Raw genomic sequence first — 18,176 nt, forward strand, 5'->3', positions numbered from 1 at the left:
CTGCTGCCTCTCCCAGGCTCTTTCTCTTTCTAGAAATAGCCAGCTGCCACCTCTTCATGCATACTGCAGCAGATCTAATACCCTTTCCTTTCTGCTATCTGCCCCCCCCCACACACACACTACAGGCTTTCTATAGACAGGTAATCATTTCTTATTCAGTAGCATCTAAGGGCTTCCCTTCCTCCCTTTCTTTCCTCCCTCATGTTCTTTTCCCTTCAGTATATCGTAGAAGTTTTGTCTCCCTTTCCCCCTCCGCTTTCAGGTTAATGTAGATTAACTCTAGGATGTCTGTGTTTTCTTGTTCCGTGTAAAATATTGAGGTGCCAGAAGTTGCAGGCATTTGGTCCATCCTGTTATCAAAAGTGGCTAACCTTTTATCCAGGTCCTAAAGCCAGTTCTCGGTATCAGAGTCCTCAACCAAGCTAGCTCATTTCTAATGGAAATAATGTGTCTCTATGACTTTCCAATTCCTCTAGGTGGGTATGATCCACATGTCACGTGCAGTTTAATTCCTTGAGTAACGTAGGAGGACATACATGGGACTAGATGGGTGGTTCTTGAGCGAGGCTGGTTGGCAAACAGGCAGAAAGGCACACGTCTGCTGTCGAGATTTTTTTTTTTTTTCTGTGCTTTCCTTGAATCCCAAGGATTTTCCCCTTAGGCACCATATGTTACCCATTTGCCATTTCTGTTTGGTACCCGGGAGATGTTTGTACCGCAGGGAAAATGGAGCCAACTGAAACACAGGATGGCTGAAAGGGAATCACTCTCTCTGTCGTAAGGAAACGGCTACTGTGGGGCCGGGGGGAGGGAGATCTCAACTTCTTAGCTCTCATTTCGAAAAGAGAACAGGTAGAAACCAAATGTCAAGAAACAGATTGGCCAGCACATCTGCTGGCACGTGCTCTCTGAGCAAGAAAACGTAAGCATCGCAGCAAACATTCTAAATAAGTGTGTTCTCCCCCTGGCCATGGAGTCTATGTTTTCTTAATGAAATGTATTTTATGGGGTTATTAAAAGAGTGCACTAGGCTTCATACACTTGACCTGGATATAGAAGTGGTAAGGGCAGTGGAGCCCACACAGGATCCATCCCACTTGTAAACTCGGGGGCGGCAATACAGCCTGACCTTTGGAGCAAACCCAATAATAGCTCATCCTCCTCTTGCCCTGTGCACAGGAGTAAACTTTTTCCATGCCAGGTCTTGTATTTTAGATTTTATGGACCATAAAAAAATCTCTGCCGTGGCCTTCTCTGGCCTGCCATTGTAGTAGGCAGCCAGCCACAGATGAGCGTGGATGTTTTTATTGGAAGGTAAAACTTTATAGAATAAAACAGTAAAGCTGGATCTGAACTGTTGTCATGTTTAATGAGCCACACCCTTAACTGTGGTTTCATGAGAGAGAAACATGAGACTGAGAAAGGAGAGAGAGAGAGAGAGGGAGAGAGAGAGAGAGAGAGAGAGAGAGAGAGAGAGAGAGAGAGGTAGTTGGGTAGATAGGATAGATAGATAGATAGATAGATAGATAGATAGNAGTTGGGTAGATAGGATAGATAGATAGATAGATAGATAGATAGATAGACAGACAGACAGACATAGGTAGGTAGCTAGACAGACAGACACATAGATAGACATAGGTAGGTAGATAGGCAGACAGACATAGGTATGTAGGTATGTATGTAGGTGGGTGGGTAGGTAGCTAGACAGGCAGACAGACAGACAGACAGACATAGTTAGGTGGGTGGGTGGGTATATAAGCTCAGCCAGTGGCCTCCTAGGCACCACTGCTTAGAGGCAGCTGATGCCTTTGTAGTTATAAAAAATGATAAAATGGTAAGATGGTTTACAGGGTAATTGCTCCTGACTCCAAGCCTAAAGACCCAAGTCTTAAGCCCAGTACCCCAATACAATTTAAAATGAAATTTTAAATGGAAGAAATTTCTGGATTTGTCAGACTCAGAAAAGGCATGGCCTGGTTTTATGGCTCATCACAGGAACTAAAAGTCCTTTCTTACACACTGATGGCAATCGAAGCGAGGTGAGTGATGTTTGCTGACAGCACATGCACTTGCGATTTATGCCCTCGGCTATAATTTTAATCATAATTTTCACCTCTTAGGTTTATTTATCTCTGTCTTTAAAGAGGAGTGGTAATTTTAAAATTAGTATAGAAATAAGAGCAGCTTTAAAATGAGAATATTTAATAAATAAAGTACAAGAGGATCTTTTGTTTATTTACTGATTTACTGTACTAGGAACTGAACCCAGGGCCTTTGACATGCAGGTCAGTGTTCTCCCACTGAGGGATATACACAGTTCCCTTCTTTTTCTTTTAATCTGCCACTGTGTTTTGTTTTGTTTTTCCTTAAACTGTGGTCCCCAGACCAGCCATGTAGGATCACTGGGGAATTTCCCAGAACTGTCAATTCTTAGGTCCATTTTTTACAAAGTTTTTATTAAATTCTATTTCACTTAAACATTCACCGCCCCCCTTCCCCAGTTCTGCCTCAGAATTGTCACCAAATCTTTCCCCTCACATACACACAAGCTAGTGCTTTTTCAAACTGGTCTTCTCTTCCACTGTTTCAAACACCAGTCCATTGGTCTGTTCATTTATCCCACCAATAATAATATACAGAATGCCTCCCGTGTATAAAGCATTGTGTTAGATCATAAGTACACTAAATAAACGAGATTCAGAAGGAAATGAAATGTTACTGCACGCGGGGAACCCCATGATAAAAATGTGAGCTGAATTAATTCCTGTATCAAACCAATGGAGATAGCGTGGCACGGTGCTGAGTCAGGAGAGAACTGGGGTAGTTGGGGAATGCTTCCCTTGGGGGATGCTTTACCTGTGGCCTGAAGGGTGAGTGGCAGCCAGTTTTTCAAACAGTTGCAAAGGGCAGAGGGAATCATGATGATGGGTAACATTTGCTAAGTTCTTGCTGTTTGGCAGCTGTGATTCCGGGAGATTTACATTTACGATTACCACCCAGACGACAATTGTATCTGTCTATAAGGTAGATTCAGACACCATTCTAGATGTCTAGTTTGTAAGCCAGCTGAGTCAGGCAAACGGGCTCAGTAATGCAGCAAAGCTCACACCGTGTCCAAGATTCCGCATGAAATGCAGTAAGAGGGTTAAGTAGACTGTATTTGCCAGATGGAAAACACTGGCATTAGCTTTCTACACCAGGACGTTTTATATTTCTCCTCAGACACCAACTGGACATTGCAGAACTTAATTCAGTTCTGATACTGTGGGGGAGCCCTGCTAATTAAGGTCGAAGTCTGCCATGACTGGATAGCTTCTCTGAGTTCCATGCAAAATGGAGGCCCTTTTCCGGCAAGGCTTCCTCCTCTCTGACCTTGTCTAGGGAGCCAAAAACCCCACACCCTCTACTGGGGGAAGGTCAAGTAGTCTTTAGTAGACCTACAAGTCCAACTTCTTGTCCCCCAAGAAGCTGTCCTGCAAGTACCTGGGATTCCTGGAATGTCCCTCTGTGCAAACGAGGCACTCACAGAACTTTAAACACTAGCCAATGGTTTTCATTTACTCTGAAAACTCGTTCCCATTCCCCAAGACCCATATACACCCATGATTCACCCCAATAAAGGTATGCGCACAAGCTAAGATTGTCTAACAGAGCTGTTTCATTGAAGTCCATTGGAGAAGGCTTTCCTCTACAAGACATGTAACACTAAGCTCCTCGGAGAAGGCCCTCTTTCCCATCCACACGCCCCCCAGTCCTCATCCTTCTGAAATTCCCAGCAGTGTCTGGATACCCTGAGAGGGAGGAAGGAAGTGGAGGACTCAGCGGACGGACTCAGAGCTACAGTTGGTCCCCCACCACACATACCACAAATACTCGCTCCTTAGACTTAGTGCTGACCCTGAAAGTTCAGGACTCAACCCCACAGTGCCACCCCTGTTTTAACTAACCATCAAAAGTAGTAGGTCCCACGCGTCATTCATACTCTATCCTAACTGCGAATTAGGGGTTTCTACAGCCGCCCTCAAGCTTCAGTGATTTGCCCTAATAACTCACAAAAGTTCAGAGAAATGCTTTTGTCTGGCTACATGTCTGCTTTGCCTGTGTCCCACTGACCACCCTCCCCCACCCCCAGTTAAGAAACAGCAAGGTCTGGGACAGATGCTGTGGTTCTCAAGCTCCTGTGTACTCAGACACCGATGGAGACCACAAAGAGTTAAAATGGGTGGTCTGAGGGTCCGCCTACCCCCTACACACCAGGCAAGAAGGGAATGGCTGAGCCCAGGACAGAACAGAATCAGGTATGGTTCCCAGCGATTTCCAAGAGTGGCTGAAAGAGAAAAGGCCTTCTCTGGGGATTTAGGTGCCTCTCTTTTTGACAAAGGCCCCTCCCCCACTCCCTCCCCCCAGGCAGGCCTAAACTCCAGGTTTAGTGAGAGACTCAAAAATACAGTGGATAGCAGTAGAGAAAGACACCTCACATCAGCCTCTGGCCTGATGACAACCAGGTCAGTACATGTGCGAGTGCACACACACACACACACACACACACACACACACACACACACACACAGAGAGAGAGAGAGAGAGAGAGAGAGAGAGACTGAGACACAGAGAGAGACACAGAGAGAGATACACACAGACACACAGACAGAGACAGAGAGGCAGAAAGACATGGACACACTTGTGCACATACACACTCACACAGAAATACACATACGCACACACATGCACACACACATACACACACAGAGACTGAGAGACAGAGAGACAGAAAGACACACTTGCACACATACACACACAGAAATACATACACACACACATGCACGCACGCACACACACATGCACACACACATGCACGCACGCACGCACACACACATGCATGCACACACACATGCGCACACACATGCACACACACGCACACACACACACGCACACACACACGCACATACACACACGCACACGCACACACACACGCACACGCGCGCGCACACACACACACACAGAGCACTTGATGCTTTTCTGAGGGAAATGAGCCTGTTACCATTATCTCTGACAGCAGCTGAATTTTTGTTTTGAGACAGGCTCTCCTTATATACACCACGTGGCCTGGAACTTAGAATATAGATCAGGTTGCCCTCAAACACACAACCACCTGCCTCTGTCTCCCGGGCAATGGGATTAAAGGCCCGTGTCCCATATCCTGACCCACGGATGTTTTAAATCCTCTTTTGTAATGCTGCAGATAAATGAGCGGGCCAACTTAAAGGAGTAAAGACTTCTTTTAGCTCAGGGTTCCTTAGAATTTGCCCATGGTTGGCTGTCTCATTGTCTCTGGTCCTGTGAGGAAACAAACGGAAGGGGACCTGGGAATTCTCTGGGTAGATTGATCATGGTGACTTACTAAGTAAGTGCTGTCAAGACCAGATGGAACACAGTGCTATTCTAAGTAATTTTCAAGAAATGCACATTTTCCTTGAAATATTCACCCTTAAGTTGTGTAATTTGGCTGAAAATTCATGATCGTGTGTCAGGCGGCATAAAGACTAACCTCTGGTCCGTCTTTAGGTGTCTTTATCTATTCACTGTAGGAAGGTTTGGCATGAGTGTCTTGAAAGGGTGTGCTCTTCACTCCAGAGGGGACAATGACCCTGACTTAGGTCTTCTATAATAGATAGATTAAATAGAAAGATGAGAGCTATGCATGGTGACCCCTGAATTCAGCTGAAGCAGCCAGAAGAAGGAGATGAGAGGATCATGAGTTCAAGGCCAGGTGGATTTATAGTAAGATCTGCTGTCCAATTACCAAATCTAAAACAGGTCATTTTAATATCCTATGGTGTGTATTTGTGTGTGTGTGTTTCTTTTAAAATTACATTTTTGGGATGTTTTCAGACACAAATATCTCTCTATATACTTTATTCTTATTCAAGTTTTTGCTACCTTACCCATCTGACCCCTTCTGGTGCTGACTCCTTACTATGCACTAATTATATTCCACTGCTCTCTCTTGTTCTCCCTCTAAAGTCTATCTTACCCTCTCCTGGTTCCTATCTACTGCCATAGCATATATACATGCTCATTGATACACTTAAATATAGATTTTGCATGTAAGAGAAAACAAGCCATATATTTCTTTTACAGTCTGTATTATTTTACATAGTATGATGATACCCACTGCTTTAAAAGGCCTTATCTATTTTATGTATATGGGTATTTGCCTGCATGTATATCTATATGTGCTCTATAAATAAATACCTGGTGCCAGGAGAGAAGGTTGAGTCTGCCTAGAATTGAAGTCATGGGTAGTTGTGAGTGCTGTGAACCAAACCCAGGCCCTCTTCAAGAACAAGAAGTTCTCTTAACTGCTGAGCCATCTTAACAACTCCAGTGATCCCCTCTTGTATCTATTTTCCAGAGAATTCCATTTCATTCCTCTGTACACCTGGATAAAATTCCATTGTGTGTATGTACCACGTTTTCTTTATCCTATGAATAACTGCCTAGGTTGTTTCTGTATCTTGGCCATTGTGAACAGAACACTAACAAACATGGACATACAAATATCTCTGTGGTGTTCTGGCTTATAGAGTTCCTTGGGAATGTACCCAGGAGTCACATAGTTGCCTCAGATGGTAGTTTCTGTTTTAGTTTTATCAGGACTTTCAATACGGATTTCTGTTGTGGCTGCACCAGTACACTGTCCTGCCAACAGTGTGTAAGGGCTCTCCTTACTCTATATAGTGCCAAGATTTGTTCTCATTAACTTGTTTGATAGTAGCCATTTTTACTGGACTGTGATGTGTATGTGTGTTATATGGGTACGTGAGAGCATAAAGAGAGGTTCTATTTATCTCCCACAGTTGGACTTAACTTTGCAATATGATGATCTCCAGAACTTAAAAAAGAACAGTTTATTTTTAGTGTTTGAGTGTTTTACCTGGACTATTCTGTACATTTGCTTGTGGAGGCCAGAGGTGGATGGTGGATGTCTTCTGCGATTGCTTTTTTCTGCCTTAATTTTTGAGACAGGGTATCTCAGCTAACCTGGAGCTCACTGATTCAGCTAGGCTGGCTGGCCTGCAAGCCCCAGGGACCCTCCATCTCCGCTTTCCTATTCAGCCCACCTAGCTTTTTCCATAGGCGCTGGAGATCTGAACACAGGTTCCCGTGCTTGCATGGCAAGTTTTTACCAATTGAGCCATCTACCAGCCCCTTTAAGAAAATGTTGATTGTATTCCCCAGTGGCTAAGCATGCCTGGCACTTTTTGGAAACATTTACTTTACTGGCCTGTTTTATTTCCCCTTGTACTGCTATTTCTTGAAACTCAATGAGGATTTTGACCAGGAAGAATGAGGTGTGGAAAAACTGAACCCTTTTCCACACAGGGACCCTCTTAGCTATCCTGTAGCCACAGGACTGTTACAGCTAGGTTGGATGTCAGTCCGTCTTGTCAGAGAAAGCAGCGAAATCGATACATCACAGCGGCACTTTCCTTGTCGGTGAGCTTATCCTGCATTGACTAGTCTGCGTGAATCTACCTTCTGGTCTCTCTAGCGCATCTCTTCTTTAATCTTTAAAATCTCTTTCAGGGAAAGACAAGATTAAAGTGTCTGAAGAGGGCCTGAAGGAGCTTCTTCTAATTAAGTGGTGTATTCTGGAATCCATCTGCTTGAGAGCCCCTAGTGTCATTACTAGAAAGGTAGTGAAGCCAGTTAAAATTCTGGTAAGTACTGGTTTTGTTGGAAAATAATGAACTTTCTAGAAAAAGCATGTGTTTTGTTCAGGCATATTCTAGACTAATATGTTTTTGTTTTCCTCATTTTATTGTAACTGAATATAAATTATACACACACACACACACACACACACACATATATATATATATATATATATATATATATATATATATATACATACACACACACACACACACATATATATATATATATATGTATGTATATAATGCTTTGAAATATGTGTACATTTTGTAATGGCCAAATAAAGTCATTAATCTGTATATTGTTTCACACACTTATCAATTCTTGTGTGAAAATATTTCTGCACTCTATCAGAGTTACTACACTATCTAACTTTAGGGACTACATGGTGTACCAAAGCTCTTTAACTTATTCTACCATTAAAATAGAATTTTGTATTATTTGACCAGCATTCCTCAAATCTCAGTAACTACGTCTCCAAACTCTACTTCTGGGAAATGAAGTTTACGTTTGAGATCATCAGGTTCTTGTCTCTCCATGCCTGACTTCTCTGTCTTTAAGCATCTTCTGTACTGTTGCAGAATTCCCATCTTTTAAGAGGCGGAATGATATTTAACCGTACACATTAGTATTACATTCATCTGTAGACAGGCACACGTGGTTCTGTGTCACGGTCCCCAGAAAGCATGCTGCAGTAGACATGAACATGCAGTTATCTTTATGACATGTTCATTTCACATCCTTTGACTATAAACTCAGTAGTTGGACAACTTGATCCCACATTAAATCTACTATTAAACTTTTGAGGAACCTCCATATTATTTTCTACATAACTGTACTCACATAAATTCCAAAATAATAGTCTCCAAGGACTCCCTTTTGTCATTGTTCTCTGACACTTCTGGGGTTTTTGTTTGTTTGTGTGTTTTATCAGACATTTTCTTTATTCACATTTCAAATGTTATCCCCTTTCCTGGTCTTCCCCCAACCCCGGAACCTCCTATCCCATCCTCCTTCCCCTTGCTTCTATGAGGGTATTTATACACCCTCCCCCCACCTACTCCTGCCTCCCTGCCCGGGAGCTGGTGTTTAGGCAGTTGCAAGTTACACAGTGTGGGTGCTGGGAACCAAACTCGGGTCCTTCAGAAGTGCAAGGAGCACCCCAAAATGCTTGAGTCATCTCTCCTGCCAGCTTTTGGATCTTCCTTTAAGAAATGTCTATTTAGATCACTGCCTGCTTTTTAGGTCCAGTTTTGTCCTTACTGTGGAGTTGTTGGAGCTGCTTGTACTGGGAACATGAGTCTTTTATCAGATGCATGATGCGTAACCATGACATCCTTGGTTGCACAGAAGGATTTCCGTGTAGAGTAATCGCGTTTGTCTGACTTTGCTTTCCTTGTCTGAGCTTGTGGATTCCTCAGATCCTCATTTACCAGATCGATATCTGGGAGGCTTCCCTCTCTTTTGTTCTGTTTTACACTGTCATGTTTAATCCAATTGACTTATTTTTATATAGTGTATGAGGTAAAAACACAATTTCTTTCTTCTGCATGTAGATATCCTATGATCCCTGAAGCTGACATCTTCCCACTGGATATTCTTGGCGCCTTTATAAACGTCAGTTCAGCGTAAATGAGTGAATTTTCTATAGGGCTCTCTGTTCTACTCTCTCAGTTTGTGTGTCTGGTCTCGTGCTGGTTTGATTCCTGTACATGTTTAGTACCTTTCAGGTCATGTGATGCACTGCCTCCAGCTTTGTGGGGCCCCTGTTGATTCCATGTAAAGGCTAAGTTTCCACTTTTCCAATGGAAAGTGTCATTGGCATTTGGTAGCTTTTATTATTGTATGAGTCCTTAAGTTCCCTTGGGTACTAAGTGACCCTAGAACGGTTTGACACACTAAGTTAAGTAGCACCATCTCATTCAGAAATTTGGGTTTTTTTTGGGGGGGGGAAATATTTTAGCTAAGGCATAACCTTTCGTGTAGAAATCTGGCTGTGCAATCCTATATCAGAGTTACGTAATGTTTACATCCAGCAGATGGGCTCCTGTCAGACGACTCAACATGTCTTGCTTTTTTTGAAAATTTTGTTTATTTTTGAGAACTTTTCTATATGTTTATGATTCATGCCTATGTACACATTCATCCCCTCCTCCAGCTCCTCTCAGATCCCTTTCCATGTCTCCCTTCAAACATGGTGTCCTCCTTTTGTACTTAACACCCACTGAATCTAGTTAGTGTTGCTCATATAGACCCGAATGTGGGGCCTGGTTAACCTACCAGAGGCTACATTCTAAAGAAAGTGGACTCTGCCTTCCGTAGCTGCCATCAGCTGTACCTGGCTCCGCAGCTAGGGGTGGGAATTTATATTTCACCCCTGTTGTGTTGGCTTGATCCAGTGCAGGGCTTTGCTGGATCCTACCGTTTAAAGGTCCAGGGCCTCCAGATCTGGACAGCTCTCTTGAGCTTGGTGCAAGATGGAGGACTCTCTTATCAGGGCTTCCTCTTCTCTGCCAAGTCTGGGGAGCCTTCTCCCCCATATCCTCTACCATTGAAATGTCAGGTAGCCTTGGCGAGATTATAGGTTCAGCTTCCTTTCTCCTGATAAGAGCCTGTCTAGCAAGCCCCTAGTCTTCCTGGAATGCCTTCATGCAAATGAAGCATTCTTTGGTACCCTAAGATCTAGTCAGTGATACACACACACACACACACACACACACACACACACACACACACCCTAGAAATCCCTACCCTCTTCCTAAAAACAATATAGCCATTGATTCATCTTAATAAAGTCGAGCTGCCTCCCTGATCCTCGCAGTCGTTTCCATTGTACTCACAGGCCATCTACACCCTGTCCTTCGATTCTGCTTCCTTTGTCCTCTCAGGATGGTGGCCAACAGCCCCTGGGGAGAAGGGATGTGCACAGGTCTTCAGCAGGTAACACACTATTCCTCTCCAGTCTCTCAGAATCTGTCACTCCCTGTTCCTTGACATTCCCTGAGCCTAGTGAAAGGAAAATGTAATGGAGGTTGTCCTACGTGGGGTTTCCATCTCTGTGAAGAGACACCATGACCATGGCAACTCTTATAAAGGACGGCATTTAACTGGGGTTGGCTTACAGGTTCAGAGGTTCAGTTTATTATCATTAGGGCAGGAAGCATGGCAGCATGGAAGCAGACATGGTGCTGGAGAAGGAGCTGAGAGTGCTCCATCTTGTTCCTAAAGGAACCAGGAGAAGACTGGCTTCCAGGCAGCTTAGAGGAGAGTCTCAAAGCCCATCTCCCTCAGTGACACACTTCCTCCAACAAGGCCACACCTCCTTATAGTGCCACTCCCTGGGCCAAGCATATTCAAACCACCACAGAGATGTGCCATTGCTAGGTGTGCACTCCACTGACGACTGTTTTGGGGCATGGGTCAGTTTGGAATGGAGATGACAAGGTAGTGAGGACAGGATTGGGGTGGGAGGGGGAGGATGCTCCAGGTTACCACGTGAAGTCTGTGCGTGTGGCCAATGGCATGGCGCAGTGAAATATTAGGAAACCATTCACCAGAATCACGATTTCACAAGAATGGTTTGCCTCAAGGGCCTGCACTGCCCAGGACGAGCTCATGGGTACCCTCTGCTCTCTTGCTTTTCTTTTTCATATGTAGTTTGAGAGTTTGGGGATTGATTGATACCAGGGGATTTAGATAGAACACAAAAGAGATAAAAATCCCAATTTGTAACCATTAAAGCGTGTGTACCCACTGCAAAGACAAAGTTAGTTTCACTGATCTTACATACATTACGGCATTTCGTCTTATTGTGATTTAGATTAATTTTACTTTTAATTAATCTATTGATTACTTCAAGCTGTGAATGGACTCCGAGAGGAAATGGTCTACTTGTTACAATGAAGCAGAAATATGTGTGTGTTCCTCTGAATGTTGCCATAGTCCTGATTGAGCTTCCATTAAACACCATTTGTATTCTGGTTAAAAAACAAGTATCAGACTTGGCATAGAGGTCTCTGTCTCACTGGGTTTCATGAGGGCTCTCTCAGCAAATCAGATTTATTTTTAAATGATTTATTTCTAATATTTCATGTATTTTAGAACTTTTGTAGATGATCATTTGGGGCAGGGTTGTTGAGGAGGATTTTAGTCTGAAGAGAATACGTGTGTGTATCCCCAGATGGCCTGGAACTTGTAATGATTCCCCCTGCCTCACCCTCTAAAGAGCTAGGATTATAGGTGTGATTTACTCTTTCTGGATTATATAGATGGTCTTTCATTGTGGTTTGATTGATTTTTTTTTAAATTTTAAAATATTTTTATTGAAGTAATAGTCACAAGAGAAAACAATGGTTGTTTAACTATACTAATTGTTAATAATACTAAGAGGTATGTGATCAAACTTGGTTTTGGATATCTGTTATTATGGATAGGGATATGATATACATAATTATATACATACCTAAGTGCACACACACACACACACACACACACACACACACACACACACTCCTAACACCCATGCTGGGTGGTTCTCCACTGCTTACAATGCCAGGTGTACAGACTATGGAACCCTCTTCTGACCTCTGTGGTCACTAGCACTCACATGCATATACACACAGAACATACACGTGCCTGAAATTAGTCAGGGCTGGGGAGATGGCTCAGTGGTTAAGAGCATGTGTTGCTTTTGCAGCGGACCCAAGTGTGGTTCTCAGGACCCCTGTGGCAGTTCTAAACTGTCTATAGCTTCTACTCCACGGAAAGCCGAGGTCCTTTTCTGAACTCCCCAATATTCCACTCATGTACACAAATAGACAGACACAATATAGACACAGAATCAAAATAAAGTTCTCAAGAAAATAAGGGATGACATTTAACTAGTATCTCTCTCCTGTTTTGTCAAACATGTATGTACATGTCACTATAAAGCAGAATTGGAAACTAGTCATCCCCTAATTAGACATAGAAATTAGTCATCTCCTAATTAGACATAGAAATGAGCCATCTCCTAATTAGACATAGAAATGATCTCTTCAGGGAATAGGGAATTGCTTAGTTTGTAATAGGACTTGTCTTGCAAGCTTGGAGACCTGAGTTCAGATCCCCAGTATCTATATACAAAGCCAGGTATATAGTGACCACTCATTATTACAGTGCCAGGGAAAAGAAAAAGACAGACAGACAGACACACACACACACACGTGCACACACATGTACACACATACACATAAATATACACACATATGCATCTGTACACATGTGTACGTGTACACACATGGGTGGACACATGCACATGCAGAGAGGGGAGAGGGAGAGGAGGAGGGAGAGAGGGAGGGAGAGGGAGAGAGAATTTGACCTAGCCAGGAAAGTTTGTTATTTTCTCACACTTATTATCAATGTTTCTCTTTTTCACAGTCTAGTTGTAGCTTTGTTTCTAATGACTAAAACTCTCCCTAAAATGTATTTCAAAAGTAAATTCTTTAAAGCTGATTTTTCTGTTTTAGAATCACACAGTTCCTTCTGGTGATCTGCTGATGTTCTGGCTACACAGAAATCCAAAATATTTTCCTGAACCTGAGTCATTCAATCCTGTAAGTTCTCTGTCTCTCTCTCTCTCTGTCTCTCTCTGTCTCTCTCTGTCTCTCTCTCTCTCTCTCTCTCTCTCTCTCTCTCTCTCTCTCAATATATATTATTTCTTATTATTTCTATGTTTCTTGCCAAAAATATGAATGCATAAATGAACTTAATCTGTATCAGCAAGCAGCCATATTTGTCTAGTAACTGTGCCCAGAATTGCTGACGACAGACTGGTAGGATTCCCAATGTAGATGTCTCAACATTTACAGACCGGCTAGGGGAGGGTGGAAAGAGCATCCTCAGAGATGAATTTTTATATATTAAAGTCAATGTCCTTGCTTCTGCTGGAAGCCTTATTTTGTACTCCTTAGGCAACCGTTTCTGTTACTGGTTTCCAAGGAGCTCACAAAATAAAAACAGTGCAAATTAAAACAGTCATCTGTTACTTCTTGTGCTTGGGGAGTGACGGGGCTGGGCAGTCCCAAGAGTTCACCTAATTCATGCCTGGCCTTTGAGCAAGTCTGGGAGCACTGGCACCTAGATGTATCCATTCCACAGCCCAGGCTTCCGCCGGCCTACAGTTCTGTCAGCATCTTGTTCCTAGATTTATTATTATGAGTAATCTTATGATAAAGCCGGAGGCCTTTTTTTATAAATGCTTTCCTCTTCTTACGTTGATCTTGTAGGTGATTTACGTGGTCATTTACATTTGCCACTTAAAAGGATTCTTCTTAAGCCTTTCTTGTTTATAAGTTCACATTCCAAAACCACAATTGTGTCTGATATTAATAACAGGCTGGGGGGAAAAAATGACCCACAAGTCTGCAACTTTGTATGCAAGGATTAGCTGTACAGCATCATTTTTAGCTCAGAGAAGTAGAGTTAAGCTTATTTATATAAGGCCGATTTAAAAAAAAAAAAGTGTTTTCTTCCCACAGGAACGCTGGAAAGAGGCAAATTTAGATAAGTACATTTTCTTGGACTACTTCATGACATTTGGAGGTGGGAAGTTCCAGTGTCCTGGAAGGTTAGTGCCCCAGCTGAACGGCATCGGTGCAGAAAGTGTGGAAGGGATAGATGCTCAGGGGACACTCACCATCACTCCTTTATTATCAAATTACAGGGAAACCCAGGAGGGCACAGTTTGTTCATTTGGTCAGTGCTGGCATGGGATGTCTTTGTCGGAATGTCTGTGGTGACTTCTCGTGAGAAGACACAATGCTTGGTGGTGCCAGAGGATATTGGGGCTTCCATGGTTCACACATGGGAAGTCTGAAGCACTACCAACCTGCATGTGGGCGTGAATGTCATCGGAGGGGTATGTGATGCACGTGTGCAGGTGCATAGGCATGTGTGTGCATGTGGAAGGAGGATGCCAGCTTAGGCGTGGTCCCTTAGGGACTTCTCATATTTTTTTGGATCTTTCACTGGTCTGCAGCTGGCCAAGCAGCTTATGCTGGCAACCCAGTGAGTTCCAGGGCTCTGTCCGTGCCCATCTCCTCAGCACCTGGATTAAGGTGCATATTATATACTGTATGCTCATTTATATATGCTATATGCTCATTTATATAAGATAAATGCATACCGACTGTTTCAGGAAGAGAGTTTAAACAATGCAACAGCATCAGCAAAACGCATCTCTTCCAGTCCGACTCCTATGTTATTTCCATATTAGAAAACAAGTTCATTAGAGAGAAAGAGATTTATGTCACTTTCATATTTACATCTATGAGTGTCTGTGTGCACGTATGTGCATGTGTACGTAGGTGCCCACAGAGGCCACAAGAGGGCATCGGAGCCTACAGAACTGGTGCTATCAGTAGATGTGACCTGGTGATGTGGGTGCTTGAACTTGTGTCCTTTACAAGAGCAGTATGTTCCGTTGGCTGCTAAGCCATCTCTCCAGACTCAGAAAAGCAGTCCCTAAACAAATGGGAGAAGCTCATCATTCTTATCATGCTGTAAGTCACCATCCTAGATGCAATGCTTCCGAAAGCAGTACGTGTTATTTTTTTTTTTTTCAAGTCTCTTTTACGTAAACAGATACTCGATAGTGACCTCTTATATTCATCAACTTTGGCTTTGAGCATGATAATTAAAACCAAGGACTGCCGTATTTACAGCAAAGCACGAGGCATGGGGCAGTGGTAGACAGTTTCCTGATGAGTATTTTTTTTTTCCACGAAGAACAGCCATCACCTCCCTGATGGCTTTTAAGGCTGAGAGACGCCTTTCAGTATGAAGGTCATGGGTACAATAAAGGACCCTGAAAGTGTGACTCAATCACGAGTGTCGTATTTGAACAAAAACTGTACTTTCAGAATCTATTGAGTTCTTTGTACCTCAGAGGATTTGGATATGAGAGAGCCATATCCCAACTGTCATGAGGTGAACCCTTTGTGTTGACAAGGAGGACATGGGGTTCATGCATTGCTTCAAGGAATGGAGAACAGTGTCTGATGTGCTGCTGAAGCTTCGAGATGTAGCTGGTGTAGCTGGTTAGGAGGATCTTGCTGATTTCATAGGAAAAGTATCCTCTGAAGGAAGCAGAACTTTCTGTAGGGTAAGAAAGCCAAATGAGCAAAAGGGATACTGGTACAGAGAAGCTCTGAGCTTATGGTTTTACTGATGTTTGGGCTGGATTGGATCAGGACGGGTTAAGGAAAAAGGTCGGGCTGTGAATATTGGCTTGGTGTATTATTGGCTTATCTTGGTTGTCAACTTGACACATCTGGGAAGTCCTCAAAGAGGAATCGCCTCCGTCAGATTGTCCTGTGACTTTTTTTGTGATTGCTGATCAACGTGGGAAGGCCCAGCCCGCTGTTGGCTGTGCTCTCCCTAGGCAGATGGGTCTGGGCTGTATCAGAAAGATAGCTGAACACGCCGTGGGGGAGCGAGTCATTAAGCACTATTACTTTATGGTCTCTGCTCCCAGGCTCCATGCCTTGAGAGCCTGCCCTGACACCCATCCCTCAATGACCAACTGTAATCTGTAGGATGAAGTAAGCTCCTTCCCAAATTGCCTCTGGAAATCAAAATTAGGATGTTTTGACTATACATGGCTGTCATAGATGGTGAACCTAGCTAAAGTAGATGCAGGAGGAAGTTTAGAGGCAATATATTATCCATTCCTTTGGGAATTCTGAGTATGAAATGTGGCAAAATATCATAGGTTCATAGGTTGAATACAAATGTTGACTCTGCCTCCCCTGTTTTTAAAAATCTCATTAAGTCTAGTTTTCTACTAAGTTTCTGTTTCAAAATATCTGCCCCCCCCATGTCCCTTATTTTAAACCAGCAACTCACGAAACATTTTGTTTTTAAATTGTTCAGGCAAGCAAATGACTTCATTTGGGCAACAGTACACCAAGAGAGCTTTCTACGAGAAATTTAATCCTATGAATCCTTCATATAAACACCAGCAAACGACACCCATTCCTAATTGGTATAGCAGGGGCCAACTTATTTTCTCATGCACAAAACACTCAGTGAGTCAAAGAAAGTTGCCTGCCATGTAGCTGACTGTCGGGAGTTCATCATAAACACATACTCGCATGGTGTTGCAGCTGCTGTTTTCTGGAGTATATGCCATTGGGAGAACGGTCCCAAAAGAGTAACAGAAATTTCTGGGTAAACAGAAAAGTTTGCTGATATATTTGGTACAGCCACAAAAACAAACTAACAGGCACAATGACAGGGCTGCAGCACCTCTTTGAAAAATTCTAAAGGGATTTGAGGAGGAACCCCTTTTTAGGCACTTCCCCATAGCATCCTAGGAAGAGAAGAAAGGAAGTGTCTATCATATAACCAGTCTCTACAGGTTGAATACAAATGTTGACTATGTCAGACATTTTTGTTTTTAAGTATCACTACCTTTAAAAAAATATCACTAATTAAAATTTTCACTTAATTCTGTTACTAATAAAGTCCAGGCTTCCATACATGAACAAGTAGGAGGAAGCAGTGTGAGCTATCAAACTGCTTCAGAAATACTAAGATGCAAAACGGAGAGCCCCATCATAGTACACAGGCTCACCTTGAGCTAGGAGATTCAAGTGAAAGAGGAGGATGGGATTGCTTGTTGAGAATTTTTCTTGCATGGGACTCTCTGGGAGCTAGTGATTTTACACGGGAACATGCTTTCTCTATTTGCTCCATGGGATATCCAAGCTGGCTTTACTTGGTGCTCGCATTTACAAGATTATATTATATCTGCTTGGCTGTACAAAATATATGGATTAAATTCCAAGGTAAATCTAGGGCTGGAATATTAGCTGAGAGCTTAAGAGTTTTTCCTATTCTTGCAGAGGCCATAGGTTCAGTTCCCAACACCCACCACAGGTGGTTTGCAATTGCCCATAACCGAGTTTTCTGGGATCTGGGCCTCCCAGAGCACCTGTGTATATGGGGCTCATGTAAACTCATGAAGATACACACACACATAAATAAATGCTTTTAAAGATGCTGATCTTTAACAAGATTGACACCGATCTGTAGCAAGCAAGCAAGAAATACTTGGATAAAATGGTGTGATAATACCAAGACTTCAATATATATATATGAATTTGTCTTTCAAAAATGGGAACTGTTGTACTTTTAGGGGTATAGTTTTTTGTTATTTTTAATTTTTATTTTTAGCTACCTTGTTTGTGGGTTCTTTGTGGATTCTTCTTTTATCTGTCTCCGAACAATATCTTCTCTGGCCCAGCTCAGCTTCTCTTGGCTCAGCTGCCACAACTGTCTTCTCGTCTATTAACCCTTCATTTTGTACTGTCTTTTATTTTTCACTCTGCTCCATCTTCTCTTCTCTTCTCTTCTCTTCTCTTCTCTTCTCTTCTCTTCTCTTCTCTTCTCTTCTCTTCTCTTCTCTTCTCTTC

The 18,176-nt window shown here is 42.8% G+C and overlaps 1 protein-coding gene across 1 annotated transcript in view; it reads left to right on the forward strand.

The window, feature by feature from the left end:
- Positions 1-18,176, forward strand: part of LOC110336040 (24-hydroxycholesterol 7-alpha-hydroxylase) — a 71,530-nt gene that overhangs the window by 36,019 nt on the left and 17,335 nt on the right. Inside the window, 3 exon segments of the mRNA XM_021218455.1 lie at positions 7,591-7,724; positions 13,227-13,313; positions 14,238-14,326. Coding sequence (XP_021074114.1) covers positions 7,591-7,724; positions 13,227-13,313; positions 14,238-14,326 — 310 coding nt within the window.

This window comes from Mus pahari, chromosome 18, assembly GCF_900095145.1.
Source record: "Mus pahari chromosome 18, PAHARI_EIJ_v1.1, whole genome shotgun sequence".
NCBI lineage: Eukaryota > Metazoa > Chordata > Mammalia > Rodentia > Muridae > Mus > Mus pahari.